This window comes from Pogona vitticeps, chromosome 13, assembly GCF_051106095.1.
Source record: "Pogona vitticeps strain Pit_001003342236 chromosome 13, PviZW2.1, whole genome shotgun sequence".
Taxonomy (NCBI): Eukaryota; Metazoa; Chordata; class Lepidosauria; order Squamata; family Agamidae; genus Pogona; species Pogona vitticeps.
Genome location: NC_135795.1, coordinates 11,341,468 through 11,358,251, shown reverse-complemented (window position 1 = coordinate 11,358,251; position 16,784 = coordinate 11,341,468). Strand labels below are relative to the sequence as shown.

Here is a 16,784-nt window from a genome sequence, read left to right as displayed (position 1 = left end):
ATCTTCATTGAGCCCTCTAACTATTTCCTACCTCTATAAAAAGTTGTGACTTCCGCCTCCACTTCCGCTCTTCCTTGTTATTGGTGGAGCCGGTCGGCCAATCGAAGCGCAGGAATTCGAAGCTGTCGGTGATTGGAGGGAAGCGCTCGAGAAGCGCCGGGGTCCTTCTCTGGGCTGGTGACATAGGATGAGACCCCCAAGTCGCCTCGCGCCCTCTGCCTGGGTTGACTGACTAGCTGAGATGGACGGGGAGGGCGGTCGCCCTGCCAAGTCTGTTCCTTTGCATGCCATTTTCCTATTGAATTTACATTTCCGAAAAGGAGCCCTTCCCCGGGAGGAGGGCATAGGCGCTCCCTGAACAGCTCTCTCTCTCTCTTGCATTTTACTTTCTCAAGAGCATCATGGAAGTAACGTCAAGGTAGTGCAATTTTCTCTTCTGCTTGCACCTAGTGGGTTGCTTTTTCTTTTTCCGACGTTATTATGGAAAGTAGTTGGAATCCACTTTGGAAAACCTGATCAAGCACTAATTAGGGAGGAAGTGAGAGTTCTTGGTTTAGGGCTTGGTTGCTGGTAGAATTTTTTTTAATTATTTTTTTTTGCAGAGGGGCAAATTGTACTCTGTCTCAGGAAGGACGAGTTCTGATTTATTTATTCCATGCCTTTATATTCAGTGAGCTCAGGGCAACAACAAAAAAAGAGAATCTCATTTCATCCTCCCTACAGCAGCCTTGGGGAGGGGGGGGTGCAGCAAACGTGAGAGAATGGGACTGGGCAAAACTCACCCCAAACTCACGCAAGGTTGTGAGTGGTAGTCCAGCACATTTCACTGCCACTTGCCTGGGCAGTTGTCCATTTAGGGAGTGTGGAATAATTGTGCTGGCTAAGAGATAGCGGCGGTATAGTTTTTAAAAGAACATTTTCTTTATTAGCAAAGAAGGGTACAGTTTTTGCATGCTTAAAAGTAAAGGTTCCCCTTGACATTGAGTCCAGTCGTGTCCAACTCTAGGACACGATGCTCATCCCTGTTTCCAATCCATAGAGCCAGCGTTTGTCCAAAGACAGTTTCTGTGGTCACGTGGCCAGTGAGACTAGACACGGAACGCCGTGACCTTTGCGCTGAGGTGGTACCTATTTATCTACTCGCCTTTGCATGCTTTCAGATGGCTAGGTTGTCAGGAGCTCGGAGAAGCGACGGGAGCTCACTCCATCACGTGGATTCCATCTTACGACGGCTGGTCTTCTGACCCTGCAGCACAGAGGCTTCTGTGGTTTAGCCCGCAGTGCCATCCACGTCCCTTGCATGCTTAGACCTGGTTTAATTCAATAAGAATTTATTGCATGGCATGTTTTTCTGTAAATCTTATTCTAGGGGACCCATGTTTCTTCTTAGAAAGATCTGCCAAATGATGCTATTGTGTTTTGTTTGCTTGAGTCATAGTTCCATCTCTTTTCACATTAGAAACCCAACTCTCTTTTTATTTTGAATGCAAAGGGTACCGCCCACTAAAGCTATCAAGCCCATTGATCGGAAATCAATTCACCAGATCTGTTCGGGACAAGTGGTGCTGAATTTATGTACTGCAGTGAAAGAGCTGGTGGAAAATAGCATAGATGCTGGGGCAACCAATATTGGTAAGATTGCTGTTGAGTCTCCGTATGCATTTTTTTCCAAGCAGATGAAGAGCAGTTGGCATTTTTCATCTTGCTCCTCCATGTTACTTCTGTATTTACTGTATAGAGTTGCAGGGGAATGTCTGCACAAGTGGGGAGCATAATAAAAGTAATTAAATCACTCCTAGCCAAAAATGGTTTAAGCATGTGCTTTAGAAGCTTAAATCTGGAATGTGTAGCTCTCAGATATTGTTGGACTATGCTATCAAGGTCTTGCAGAATTATAGTCCAATCACATCTGAACCAACAGTGTTCCTGATCCTTAGTTTAAAGAATTATATATGTGAATAAAACCCCTTCACCTGCGGTGACACTGGAAATTAAATGGATAGCTTTGGAGCTGCTTTGTGGTTCTGTCTGTGAAAGAATTGACAAATATTTTTAAACTTTTGTAGAAGTGAAGCTAAAAGATTATGGAGCAGAACTTATTGAAGTTGCTGATAACGGTCATGGCGTAGAAGAAGAGAACTTTGCTGGCTTAAGTAAGCTATGTTTCACCATTTTACTCTACTAGTAAGATTAGGTTGGATAGAAACAACAACAACAATGTACTTGGGGAACTAATTTCTCATTTCACATTCAGATTGGTGGTTGGAAAACAAGCCATACAGCATAATCTAGGTAGGAGAAGTAGAAAATAATTAATCTCTGTCTCTCATTCTCATCCTTATCTCCCCACTTTTTCCGCTAGATCCTTGTTTAAAGCCTTCCTTGTCTCCTATCACTGTCAGCTTCATTGGCCTGAGAAATCAGAGGCAGGAGCTGATTGTCGTGCTCAGTGGGACCATTTATTTTATTTATTTAAAATATTTCTGTGCCACCTTTCTTCCCAATAATAACCCAACCTCTGGCTCCACAGCCAGTGACCTAAACCATTGAGCTATCCAGCAGTTGCTTGGCGGGAAGAAGGCAAACATGCCAACTGTTGAGTATCTGGAGTACAAGGGGTGTCATCATGACATGGATGTGGGGCAGATGTTTGGAGTCTCTCTTAACAGAACAACTAGAAGGATCCCAGACACAGCAGAGTTGGCTTGCTGAATTTTGATTTGCCTCTTTGTAGTTTTTAGTGGTCCATGAAAGGTATTGGCCACCCTTGCTCTTTGGAGTTGCACAAAAATTATGAAGGTTTTGGCCAGTGTTTTCTCTGACTACATGATGTTGATGATGATATTGTTTTACTTTATACCCTGCCCTTGCTTGTAAGAGCTGAGAACAATGGATTGTTAATTAGCTTTTTCTGTATAATGCTGCATAGAATATCATTGGCAGAAATCCTGTTGCTTAGCGTAACAACAGGCATAGCATTTTGTCCATTTCTAGAGGACAATTAATGTTGTGTAAGCCAGCATGTGTGTGAGAGTCTCTGAAAATCACAACAGCGACTCTTTAAGTGCCAGCTAAGAATGGACTGAATGTTACACCTTTGTTATGCTCTGCAATATTGAGTTATGTTTCTTGTGCTCATGGCCTTCTTCAATTACAAATTTTTCCAGCTCTGAAATATCATACTTCCAAGATACAAGATTTCTCTGACCTTACACGTGTTGAAACATTTGGCTTTCGGGGCGAAGCGCTGAGCTCCCTGTGTGCCTTAAGGTAAGATACTTGTTCATCAGTGTAAAGCAGCAATTCCCAACTTCAAGTCTTGGACTACAACTCCCAGAAATCCTGGCTAACACAGCTAGTGGTGAAGGCTTCTGGGAGTTTTAGTCCAAGAACATCTGGGGTCCCAAGGTTAATGTAGAGCATGATGATAGAGCACTGACTGAATAGCAGTTGCACCTTATGCTATGTAATACTGCCAGCTACTATCCCAAACCTTTTAAATGTAAAAACTCATATGCATGTGTATTTTGAAAAGCCCATTGCTTGTTACTCTCTTGTAACCAAACGACATGGTTCTTCCTGCAGTGATGTTTCAATTATTACTTGTCACAAATCTGCAAAGGTCGGGACCCGGCTGGTGTTTGATCACAATGGGAGAATTACGCAGCGAGCTGCATTTCCCCGACAGCAGGGAACGACAGTGGCCGTACAGCAGTTGTTCTACATGTTGCCGGTTCGACATAAAGAGTTTCAGCGCAACATAAAGAAGGTAGTGGAGTGGTCTGCTAATTCTGTTGTTTCAAGCCTATAGATAAGGCATTGTTCCGAGGGATTTTAAGTGCACGGAAATCCAGGGTTGCTGAGACTAATCAGAGGGGGGGGGCTTACCTGTGATACTGTTGAAGGCTCGGGGGGGCTCCCACTTTTTTGAACACTTCCGTGGGAAGGGTGGACTTTTGAAATAGGGAGGGAGCTTAAACTTTCCACATCTGTACCTGATGGTTTCAATCCAGAAAAGTTTAGATCTCATTAGGTAGGATCCAGAAATTAATATATATGAAACCCGTTTCATGTAGGGTGGTGGTCTCTGCTTCCTTGATGGGAATTACTTCCTTGATGCCCTAGATGTAGATCAAACAGTGGTTAATTAGTTGCAATTTGGAGTTACATTTACTCCAGTGTAAATGTCCAAGAGCATTCTGGCCTTCGTTCACTAGCTTTATTACTGTATGATTTATATATAAAACATATTCTGTGATGAGGCTGGTTGAGAAACCATGAGGTGTAGAATGCTGTGAAGAAGGGAAGGGAAAATGTATTCCTGAGAAAATAACCATTTCTTCTTTTCCCTCCCCGCCAAGGAATATGCAAAAATGGTTCAAGTATTGCAAGCGTATTGTCTCATTTCAACTGGAGTGCGAATTAATTGCACAAATCAGGTTGGCCAAGGGAAGAAACAGCCAGTGGTGTCTACCAGCGGGGCTTCGACTTTAAAGGAGAACATTGGCGCAGTGTTTGGGCAAAAACAGGTAACCCCGTTGTCTTCCACTGCCATTGATGGAGCTGACACCACTGATGTTTGGAAGAGAATTGTTTTTGCATAGTCAGAGCTTGTAAGATTTCTCTAAGCATGAACATTAAAATCTAGATGGGCTCTTCTTATTTCGGGACCACGGTGGAAGTTCTTTTGCAACTCGAGGGTGGATGGAAACCTGCGGGCAAGACAGGACGTTTCATGTGTTTCGCTTAAAGATTTTCTTATACATGCATCCATCTCTAGCCAGAAATTATATTAAATAGCACAGGCTCCAGAAATCTTTCAGGATTGTTCAATTGACAACTTGTCATTGGAAAAACGTGATCAAATCCCTTGTTGGCTATCTTGCAACAAGGAAAGAAGGCTATAAACGTGTAACCTAACAATGTCGAGGATGCTCTTGTGTCTCCGGATTCACTGCAAAGACTTCCTGTGCTGAAAAAAATATTGCTGCAGTAGATCATACGGTTTGAATTAATTTCTGCAACTTGCAATGTAATCTTAGAAGTAACCTGCACTGATTTCATTAACGCTTGCTCACCGGTAAGCAGGGATAGGACTGGAAGTATATTTTATCCTATTTGCTTGGTTCAGGATTACAAATTAAGTGGATTTACATCAAATAAAAAAAGCCAAGCATGGTCCCAGAGCAAAGCAAGAATAAAAGAGTTGACTGCTTCTGAGTAGTCTATAGCTGAGTACTCCTTCCTCCCGGGAAAGAATCTCCCTAAGTTGGGATCGACTTGGTGGCATGTTGTTATTAATGCAACTAAGGACTCCGTTCACTGCCATTACTTTTCCAGGTGCAAAGCCTGATTCCCTTTGTTCAGCTACCTCCTAGTGATCTCGTTTGTGAAGAATATGGTCTGAATCCTTCTGACATGCCAATGAAGTTTTATGAGTAAGTAGGAAAGTTATGAAACTTGCCCATCCCTGGCAGTGCAAAAACTGCCATTCCAGATTCCGCTTGGAAAGTTGATTCCCCACATTTTTAAGGGACTTGGTTCTGTGGAATTACTGTTGCAATCCAGATGTTCTGTTTACTTGTATTTCATGAAGAGTGGCCAGAGTTAGTTTCTTGTCATGGGTAGATTTAATATAACAGAGTTTGTGTTGGGAATGTGACAGAAAAAAAGTTTTGAGCATGAAATTGCCTCTCTCTGTAGAAATTGAACGTACTTGTCATAGTGCCTTAGCCATCTTCATTCCATAGCCACTTCCTTGTTAGATTTCAGCTTCCAAGCATTTTCCCTGAGTATGAGCATTGGATCCTCCTCCCCATTGGTTCTGTCTTTTCAGAGCATCTTTGAAAAATGTCCAACTTCTCACTTTTCTGCTTGCCCTGAGACCCATGTGCTCCTCTCAGCACAGATGTTGGCTACGCCTGTGTTCCATGTGTCAAAATATCAGCCTTCAGATTGAGTCTCATAGTGCAGTGGTTTGTGTTCCCTCGTGCCTTAAAATTCTTAATTTTAATTTTTTTAAAAAAATCTTAATTTGAAAGTGGGGTTTGACTGCGATCCTTTTGGGAGATTCGGGCACCTCTTCACTATTTGCCAGCTGTAGCACCTGATTGTACCAGATGAAGGTCAAGGGAAAATGGATGGAATTCAGCAATAACTAGCAAATTCACAAGTGGTTATTGTTTCTCTGGTTCGGTCTTAATTTTTCAACCCCTATAATTCCTGTTGCTCAAGAGGTTCAAGAAAACCAAGAGGAGGTGGTACCATGCCGGCTAGGGAATTCTGAGAACTATAGATAGCCCTGCCTCCCAAGAAGAAAATTTCCAGTCTCTGGGAGTTTCAAAGGTGGATTGTAACTGGGTATCTGCAGAAATCTCTATTTCAGCATTTAAAAAAAATATGTATGCCAAATTATTTAAGCCTTTCCTCTGCTTTTCTTCTTGACATATTAACTTTGAGCAGCATCACAGGGTTCCTCTCCCGGTGTGATCATGGTGTTGGAAGAAGCTCCACGGACAGACAATTCTTCTTTATTAATCAGAGACCATGTGATTCAGCAAAGGTACAGTTCTCTCTAATAAATAACTTGTACGGTATCTTAATGCTTCCTTTTTTTCCTGCCAGCCTTCAGTCTCTGGTTTATCTTCCTGTCCGCAGTGTCATAGAAGCAGGCAAATTTAAAATTTTATTGTTATTATTGAACTGCATTAAGCACAGATTATACCTTTTTGATTTCTGCAGGTTTCCAGAATTGTGAATGAAGTGTATCACATATACAATAGACATCAATATCCATTTGTGGCCCTGAATATATGTGTAGATTCTGGTGAGTCACCTGCCTTTCCTTGCAGCAAAAAGTGAGGCTAAATATGAAAAGCATGCTGTTAATTGCCCTTGAGGTCAACATTCTGATTGGAAATGACACTTTGATTAGTGAACACTATGATTAGAAGTAAATCTCCTGGATTGTAATAGATGTTTGTTCCATGTATGCTGGGGAATTCTGTGAGTCACATTCTTTAAAAGTAACTTATTGAGGTTCTTCCAAGAAGAGTTGCCAAAATAAATGAACAGATGGAAGCCACATTAGCCTGGCCTACTTGGCTTTCTTTAACGGAGGTGGTGATAGGTTGAATTAAATATGTAAAGATATATTTTTTACATCCACATCTGGAAGGTTAGGAGCTGAAAAGCCTGTTACATCAAAGTGAATGCTTTCTTTTTTCATTGTTTAAATTGTCTTGTTACGTGTCACAGAGTTCATCCCAGCTCATAACGACACTGATAGGATGTTCAAGGTATGTGAGGTGTTGAGCGATAGGTTAATAGTGCCACACACACACACCCAGTTGTGTCTCTATGGCCAAATGGGAATTTGAACTCCAGTCTTTAGATTGACTATGTTTAACCATACCATGTTGGCAGAAATTGTCTTAATATGTTTCCAATTGTTTTCCATTTTAAAATAATTTTGTCTGATTGGAACTTTTTAAACAGCGGTTGTATCATGCTTTGAGATATCATGATGAAGCAGGATGGTGGTTCCCAGTCTTGAGTAACCCAGATGTTCTTGGACTACAATTCCCAGAAGTCTTCGCCACTAGCTGTGCTGACTGAGGTTTGTGGGAGTTGCAGTCTAAGAACATCTGGGTTATCTAAGATTGGGGATAATTGTAGTAGGATATAAGGTAAAGGTAAAGGTTCCCCGTGACAATTTGTCCAGTCGTGTACAACTCTAGAGGGTGGTGCTCATCTCCGTTTCCAACCCATAGAGCTAGCGTTGGTCTGCAGACAATCCTCTGTGGTCACGTGGCCAGCATGACTATACACGGAGCGCCGTTTACCTTCCCACTGAGGTGGTACCTATTTATCTACTCGCATTTACACGCTTTTGAACTGCTAGGTTGGCAGGAGCTGGGACAAGCGACGGGAGCTCACTCCGTTGCGTGGATTTGATCTTACAACTGCAGGTCTTCTGACCTTGCAGCACAGAGGCTTCTGTGGTTTAACCTGCAGTGCCACCACGTCTTACTTATCCTAAATGGATAAGTGTATAGGTGCCTGTTGGGATGTATGTGTGCACATATATTTTGCACTGTGAAAGGGCTTCAGTTTTAAAATTAACCCTTTTGGAAGGACTGCTCACAGAGAGCAGGAAGTGGTTAGAAAAAAATATTTTAGACAGAATTAAACACCTACTTTTCCTCTGTGTTTTTAGTACACTCAGATCTGAAAGCATGATGATAGCTAAAATTCTAAGTGAATGAGGCAGCAAAAATAACATGTACATTTCTGGTTTTTCATTACATTATCCCATGAAGTAAGAAAATGAAAGACTTCTGTGGACTGAAAATGTATTTCTAGCCAAAGAATTTAGAGGGCATTCCACCCCCCCAGCAGTATCACTTCTTTGGTGGTTGTTTTCCGGCTTCTAGAACGCGTTGACATCAATGTGACACCCGACAAAAGGCAAATATTTCTGCAGGAAGAGAAACTTCTGTTGGCGGTTCTGAAAACATCATTGATGGGGATGTTTGGGAGCGATGCGAACAAGCTTGTCATCAACCAGCCGTTGCCAGATGTGGGAGGTAAAAAATGGTGGCAGCTATTTGAATAAGCCAGTAAACAATTTCCGTGTGAACTTTTTAAAGCTTTTAAGCATGCATTCCCCAACTAAGCCACTGGTTCAAGCATATCAGCTTAATTTTGTCAACAGGACTGGAGCATTTGCCTCACTGATTTGAAGACAAGAAAAAGAAAAGATAGACAAAACATGAACAAAAATCTTAAAGAAGAAATACTTAGCATCTCCTGTCTAAACACTCTTTTGACGGCCTTATCAAAACTTGGCTGGCGAGAGAGGCTGCTTTTATTCCAGTGTCTTGCCTTTATGGTGCAGCAGCTTCTCAGCTGTCTCTTTGAATAAGTCTCCTGTAATGCTGGGGGGTTTCTATTCTTTTTTAAGCTAGCAGGAAACTCTGTGTTGGATCTGTTTTTGCTCAGTGATGTTCTTACAGATGTTCTGTCCAAACTGAGCTCCATTGTATTCAATGGGACATACTCCCAAATGACTGTGCTTAACGTTGCAGCCCCATTTCAGCAACGCAGGCCCCATTAGTGGCTGTAACCTTTTGCAGTCTTACCTGGGAGTAAGTCTCCATAGGGATCTCTACACAGAATGCATGGGAAGGTCCTGGTTACTGTCTTGCTAGTATTAAGCCTCCCAAGGGGATACTGGTTCCCAAACTCGGAGTCCAAAATATTCTTTGAACGCAAACTCTCAGAAGCCCAGTTAAGGGCTAGGATTTTCGAGAGTTATAGCCAAAGAATCTCTGTGGAAGCAGGTTTGAGAGCCATTGGCCAAAATCCTAGAGCAATGTGATTCGCTATGAGGTTTAAGGAAGTCAATTCCTTTGTGATTTCCATTGTTTCAAATGGGTCTACTCTAACTGTGGCTTAATATACTAAAGTAAGTTGCACCTCGAGTCGGCCCATTTCAGTCAATGAAGTGTATGGAGAAGTTGAACTCCCCAGTCCTCATTGATTTAATGGGCCTACACCAGTGCAGTTTACTAAGCTGAGCAATGGGCATATGTGTTACTATTTTTGAGTGTGAACTAAAGGCGCGCGTAACTGAAACTTGTAGGAGCAGTGTGGTCATTTTTTTTTACATAGAGAGCATCTCAGCCCATCATTAGACTCTTAATATATTTCTGCAAATTGATTTTTTAAAATTGTTCGTTGTTCTTCGGCCTTTTTTAGGAAATGTTCAAACAATGCTTCAGGATGAGGCGGGGACCTCCGTGGCAGCAACAGCCTGTGAGACGTTGTCTCAGAATCCGAATAGTAAAACGAAAATGGCCGTGACGGTGGCTAAACTTAGGGAGTCATTTTCTCTTCACCAAGTGAAAAAAGGTGCTTTTCAGAACGTGGAAAGGACCAAGTGGGCACTTGGCTCTCCTGGCCAGCAGAAGCTTCCGGCGTATTTCAGTGCTTTGGGCTCTCCAAATAAAAAGGCTTCTCCTTCGGAGGAAGCTGAGGGGAGACGCGAAGTGGAGTTGAGCAGGCCTGTGGCTGCTGGCGGAAATTTCAAGGAAGCAGAAGATGCAGATTCTGGTTGTGGTAGTGTCTCCACAGAGTCGGAGGTGAGTATAAGCACCCCAGAAATGGGTGGTTGCTTCAGTTCTGAAAGTGTGACTAGTTCCCCCAATGAAGAACTCCGTGTTTTCAAAGAAGAAATTCAGACCAGTGGTCTAGAGACCAGTGGACCTTTCTGGGAAGCAAAATGTGACAGTCACAGGAGTGAGGCCGACCGGTTGTTCCCTAAAGGGAAACGCTTTAAGATCAGCCAGCGTGTCTCGCAGGAGGTGAATTTGTCAGGAACACAGAACATTGAGGATGCTGCAGTTTTTTCCCCGTATGACATTCCTGTGGAGGTTGAAAAGAGAACCGTGCCTCTGGAGTTCTCCCTCAGCGCATTGACGGAGAGAGTGCGGAAGTTAATTCAGCAACAGAAGAAGAAATCTGAAACTCTGAGTTACAGAAAATTTCGGGCAAAGATTAGTCCAGGGGAAAATAAAACAGCAGAGGACGAGTTAAGAAAAGAAATAAGGTATGTACGCTTGATTTTTATTGTGTTTTATTTGCCAAATAGTGTTCATTTGGTTTTGGAGAGCTTTGTATTTTAGAAGTGTTACAGCTCTAAGAATGGAGCTGGTTGGATAGCTCAGTGACTTAAGTATATGGCTGCAGAGACCAAGGTTGGGAGTTCAATTCCCCACTAGTCCTCCTGGGAGTGGAGCCAGCCTGGGTGGCCTTGGGCAAGTTGCACAATCCCAGGGCTCCCCCTAGAGGAAAGGAATAATAAGCTACTTCTGAGTATTTTCTACCTGGAGACCCTGAAAAGGGTCAGCACAAGTTAGAATTGACTTAATGACATGGAATTAGTATAATAGCTCCAGGAAGAAAGCAATACATCTGAAGTTTGGGCCCAGGCACCAGTCTGTTGATAGGGAGGTAACATTTAAGTGGCAAATTTCATCTCTGAGGCTTCTAGGAGCACTGGATGGAGGCGTGTTTTGTTTTCTTTTTAATGTCTTTCCTGGGGTTTGAGGTGATTCAAGAGGGTTGTAACTCACCATAGCCTACAGCAGTGGTTCTCAACCGCTTGGGTCCCTAGATGTGTTTACACTAAAACTCCCAGAAGCCTTCACCCCTAGCTGTGTTGGCCAGGATTTCTGGGAGTTGTAGTTCAAGAACATCTGGCGACCCAAGTTTGGAAACCACTGGCCTAAAGTAAAAATTGGGGCCTAGTCCTTTAGTAGTTGTTCATTCCCTTAGCTTGAACATCAGTATATGACAGATCTTATATCCTGCTTATCTTTTTTCCCCATATACAGGAAAGAGATGTTTGCTAAAATGGATGTTGTCGGCCAGTTCAATTTAGGATTTATAATAGCCAGGCTAGACGCTGACCTCTTCATAATTGATCAGCATGCCTCAGATGAGAAATATAACTTTGAGCTTTTGCAAGAAAGCACGGTTCTTCAAGGGCAGAAGCTGATTTCGTAAGTGTCTTCTGGAAAATAAAATGCCTAAAATGAGTGGCCATTTCCAGTCAGTGGAAGTTCTTCCCTTGCTTCCACCTTTGTTATTTTCAACAGTACGCTACACCTTTCTGCGTGTGGCTGCTTTTGTGTATACAGTGAACAGATGAGGGGGCTGTAAGTCTCGAACAACGACAGTAAGTTGAAATCAAACAATTACGAGATGGATATATTTTTTATGGGTGCAACTTTTTGGATGCATCTGCTTGGAACCAAAGGAGACACTTGTAGTAAAGATAAGCAAGATGCTCTGGAGAGAAATTGATTCCAGATATGTCATATGCTTACTGTTATTAGCTTTTAAATATGGTATTTTTGGTGATAAGCCACCTTGAGTCCTTCTAAGGAAAACAGTGGGGTAAAAATATTTTAGATAAATAAAATGAATATATATTAGAATGAAATAGTGAAAAATAACCATGCATGTAATGGATTTTGTAGCATTTGAAATACTAATATTTAACTATCTTTCTATCCCAAATTTCTGTGAATGCCGGGCTTAATATGTGGCGATCTTTGGGTGGAAAGGTAGACTTTATTATTTAATCCTTTATGGATTTGGGAAATATGACTATTGATAAGTACAGAGGTGAGGAAATAATTAAGGGATGTTTCAGCATCCCCCTTGAAAAACCTCATTTTCACACATTGGAGGAGATGAACTGTCAGGATGCTTCCAGAGAAAACAAACAGACTTGATATAGATTGTGTACCTTGTCTATTCTATTGTCATGGTTGCTCCGTACATATCTGTATCTGGATGTTTCCTACTTTTTTAGGCCCCAGAGTCTTAATTTAACTGCTTTAAGTGAAAGTATCTTGATGGAAAATCTGGAAATCTTCAGGAAAAATGGATTTGATTTTGTCATTGATGAAGAAGGTAAGTTGCTGCCTAAAGTTCTTACTAAACTGACAAAGGAACTGGCATGTGATGATCTTTGGTGGCTTTTCTTCAACTTGCATATTTATGGGATTGAGGCCCAGTTCATACCTTAGAGCAGTGGCCCCCAACCTTGGGCCTCCAGATGTTCTTGCACTATACCTCCCAGAAGTCTTCACCACCACCTCTGCTGGCCAGGATTTCTGGAAGTCCAAGAACATCTGGAGGCCCAAGGTTGGGGACCACTGCCTTAGAGCACTGATTCTCATCCAGCAATGCTTTATGGATGGAGCCCTCCAGTAGGTGTGTGCTCTAATGCAATTCCTTCCATAATGGTGATCCCCACCCTGGAGTACAGTTGACATTCATATGGGGCATCACTTGAGCATTACAGAGCCATCCTTGTTCAACCATGGGTTGAAGCAGCTCACCGTGAAAAATCTTACTATATTACTATAATAATAATTGCATGCCATCCAGTTGATACCAACGTATGGCAACCCTTTCCAGGGTTTTCTGCCTGGAGAGTACTCGGAAAGGATTTACTATTCCCTTCTTCTGGGGCAACCTGGACCTGGGTTCATAACTACACAGACTGGCGCTACTTTGCAGAAAGCACTGTAGGGAATCCAGCTCCCAACCTTTGGCTCCACAGCCAGATACCTAAACCACTACAAAATGCTTCCAAGAGAAATTTGAGAGCATAATTGAGATGTGAAATTAACAGAAGAATAGAAAATATGCTTTTTCTCTTTAATCTAAAATGGTACTTTCAGTTTTTGTCACTGTTCTTCTGAGGGACTACACAAACTTCTGAAGGTTGAAGTGTAAAACTTCTATTTTTGGACAAGGCAAATGTAAATGAACAGAGAAAGTAAAACACTCCCCCAGCCAAAAATACTCTTACTTTTGTCTGGACTGCTTACATCAGCTCTGGTGGTGTGCTGTTTAATGGATCATTATAGTTAGCAATATATTCAGCTCCCTGTGTTTTAAATTAATTAATTTGTATTTTTAATCTTCACTAAATAACAGAATGGCATATGCTAAAATGGAAGACAGGCTTAAAACTATCTGCACTTCTCATCCGTTTATATACACATGCATGTGAATTCACACACCAATGCTCTTAATGCCCACTTGCAGGCCCTTTCTTACAGTAAAAGCATAAAAGAGACACCTGCGAATTAGCAATTTAAAAGAGCATAAATAGTTGCATCGGTGATGTTAAAATGTAAAACTTTCCTCCTACTCTTGCAGAAATAGCTAAATAATTGCTCTAAAACCTACAGCTCCTGTAACCCAAAGAGTTAAGCTCATTTCTTTGCCAACGAGCAGAAACTGGTCATTTGGCCCACAAGATATTGAGGAGTTAATCTTCATGTTAAGTGATTGCCCAGGAGTTATGTGCCGGCCTTCCAGAGTAAGACAGATGTTTGCATCTCGAGCATGTAGAAAGTCGGTAAGTATTGCAGCTGTATAGTCTGTTTCAGTGTGTTGACAAAATAAAAAAAACAAAGGGAGGGAGCGGAAACCAAAGGACAAACTGTTGTGCTGCATTAGAAACTAATAGATTTATTTCACTGCGAACTTTCATGGATCAAAAATGTACATTGTGTCACCAGCAGTAGTAAAGCCAGAATATTCTTTGGTCAAAATGCTGTTTTGCCCAGTCCCCTTGAACAATGGGAATGATGGCATCAGCATCAGACAGCTGTGGATTAAAGACTTCCTTTTTCAATTTTAGGTGCATGCAGCTTTGCCTCATTGCATGTGAGCTGTGTGCACCCTGAAATGCCACTGATATCACATTTGACCAGATAGGTGCGGTATAAATGAAATAAATAAATAAATATCTAGCACAGGTGGAGATGCAGAAAAGGATTTTGGCCTTAAATTAACAATAATTAAATGCCGTCAGGAGGATTTTGACTATCAGCCTTTCCAAGATTTTCTAGATACAGAGTATTTAGGAGTACAGTGGTGCCTTGCTTGACGAGGATAATCTGTTCCAGCGAAATCGCTGTAGAGCGAAATCTCGTCAAGCGAAATAAAAAAGCCCATTGAAATGCATTGAAAACTGGGCGAAATACCTCAGCGTCCAGTGAAGAGCCTCCATAGAGTGGCCATTTTCCAATGCTTGTGCAGCAAAAAATCCATCCTGAACACAGCGGGGAGCCATTTTGAAAACCCGACGATCAGCTGTTTTGATCGTCGTAATGCGAAGAATCGGTTCCCGAAACAGGCAACCGATAGTCAGAAAGCGGATTTTGCCCATTAAAACATTGTTGTGATCGCAAAAACATCATCATGAAGCAGATTTGTCATCAAGCGGGGTAATCGTTAAGCGGGGCACCACTGTAGTTTGCTGTTCTCTTGTTCTGGGGACTCTCTGGAATTGTATAGCTTGCCCAAGGTTACACAGGCTGGCTCTTCTCACAGGAAGAGAATTGAACTCTCAACACCTGGCTCTGTAGTCGAGTACCCAGCTCACTGAGCTACTGAGATCCTAAATAAAGGAATTTGAGGAAAGAAGACTGAAAAAATAAAGTTACATAGTAATCCATTCTTTTTCCATAGGTGATGGTTGGAACAGCACTTAACAGAAATGAGATGAAGAAATTAATTACCCACATGGGTGAAATTGAGCATCCTTGGAACTGTCCACATGGAAGACCTACAATAAGGCATATAGCCAATCTGGACCTGATCTCGCAAGAATAAAACTCTCTTTCCACATTTTATTAGTATACTGGATGGTTTATTTCATTGTGGATGCAACTGCTCTGTTTTAAAATCCTGCTTCAACATACAACTCTCTTGATTCCACCCAACAAAAAACTGTTGTACCAGCTGGTAAAGAACTTATACAGTATGTTGTATAAATTGTAGCTCTGCTGAAAGGGGCCGCAAGACCATAGATGTGCCTAAGCTGATCTGCGTGTATGCATGAGTTAGCTGTTCCTTCCAGGCCATGCTCAAAGCTTGGAATCCCCAGCATTATGGACCTTACAAGGCAACATCAGCACTGATCTTTCTTATTGTTTCAGGACAACTGAATTACAGTGAGGTCCTTATGCAAGACTCTTTAGTACTTTGTGTAAAAAAAAACCACATAAGATCCAGGAAATGTCCTTTTCTAGGTTGGCAGGGATGGCTAACTTTTTAGGCTGCTGCCTTTTGGAGAAGATTTAATTTAATTCTGTTGTAGCCCTTCTGCATCTTGCTTGTATGTGTGTGCTGGAGGGTTCCCCTGGGAACAATTACACTCCCCCCCCCAATCCTGCAAATGAAGTAAGTGAAAAGAAGAGGTTCAGGTAGGAAGTTTGGTGACACACCTCCTCTGCATTGTAGACATTTGTTGTAAGAATCTTGGATGGGATGATGGGGGAATTTATATCCTCTCCTTGAGTTTCCAGAATAAGCCAGCAGCTCTCCACTGCTGATGTCCTTTCTGCTGGTTGGGCCTGTTCCATTTTTTATTTTTATTTTTTTGCTTATTAGGGGAAAGTTCTAACATCCTTTGTGCAGATACATTGCCCTGGTAACATAACTGTTTACTTGTATACAGATTTTTCACACCTTGGATGGATGGTCACATGTTTTTATATTAGCTTATGCTTTTAAAACATATCTTTGTATATATAAATGTATATACATATATATTAAACATTTGATGTACAATATGGCTTGTCTTTAGTCAGTTTCTTTCTCCGGTTTCAGCTTTATGGGAATTCAGTGTTGTGGACTTCTAATAACAAAAAAGATACCACTTTAGATTATCCTTTACAATTAAACAATTACAGGATTTTCCCAATAGGAAATAGGTGTTGAGAATGTACTAATATAAACTGCAGCAGGAAGGAGAGGAAAAATACAGAAAGCGATTGGTAACAAGAAATTAGAGGAGACAACCCTCTGTCACTGACATTGGGAACTTTTCTCTGCATTGACTCAGGCCAGAGCGGGTAACTCGTGGCCTCCTAGATCTTGCTGGATTGCAACACACCTCAGCCTCCCCCCCCCATAGCATTGTCTGGTAGTGGAAGATGATGGAATGTTGCAGTTTAACAACAATGAAGATGCTGCCAATACAGTAGTTCACTATTGAGCAACTATCAGCTTGCCATTTTTATGCAGCTGAGTATTAATCGCAGAATCCAACTGAATATTTATGCCAGCATAAGTGCAATGGCGGAGTTTACAGTAGAAACAGCTGCTATTTAATGAGTCTCCAATTGAATAACGCAGCTGAAGTATCAGGAACTTGCTACAGTAATTGTAGGTTGCAACACTGC

General features: G+C 41.8%; 1 protein-coding gene across 1 annotated transcript; it reads left to right on the top strand.

The window, feature by feature from the left end:
• Positions 1 to 130: 130 nt before the first annotated feature.
• On the top strand, positions 131 to 16,170 carry PMS2 (PMS1 homolog 2, mismatch repair system component). Its single transcript, XM_020799605.3, has 15 exons — positions 131 to 418; positions 1,493 to 1,632; positions 2,067 to 2,153; positions 3,168 to 3,270; positions 3,586 to 3,769; positions 4,362 to 4,529; positions 5,341 to 5,438; positions 6,463 to 6,562; positions 6,742 to 6,826; positions 8,436 to 8,588; positions 9,763 to 10,612; positions 11,400 to 11,567; positions 12,386 to 12,486; positions 13,779 to 13,948; positions 15,067 to 16,170. The coding sequence occupies exons 1-15, from the start codon at positions 402 to 404 to the stop codon at positions 15,208 to 15,210; spliced, it is 2,568 nt and encodes an 855-aa protein (XP_020655264.3). The 5' UTR covers positions 131 to 401; the 3' UTR covers positions 15,211 to 16,170.
• The last annotated feature ends 614 nt before the right edge of the window (positions 16,171 to 16,784 follow it).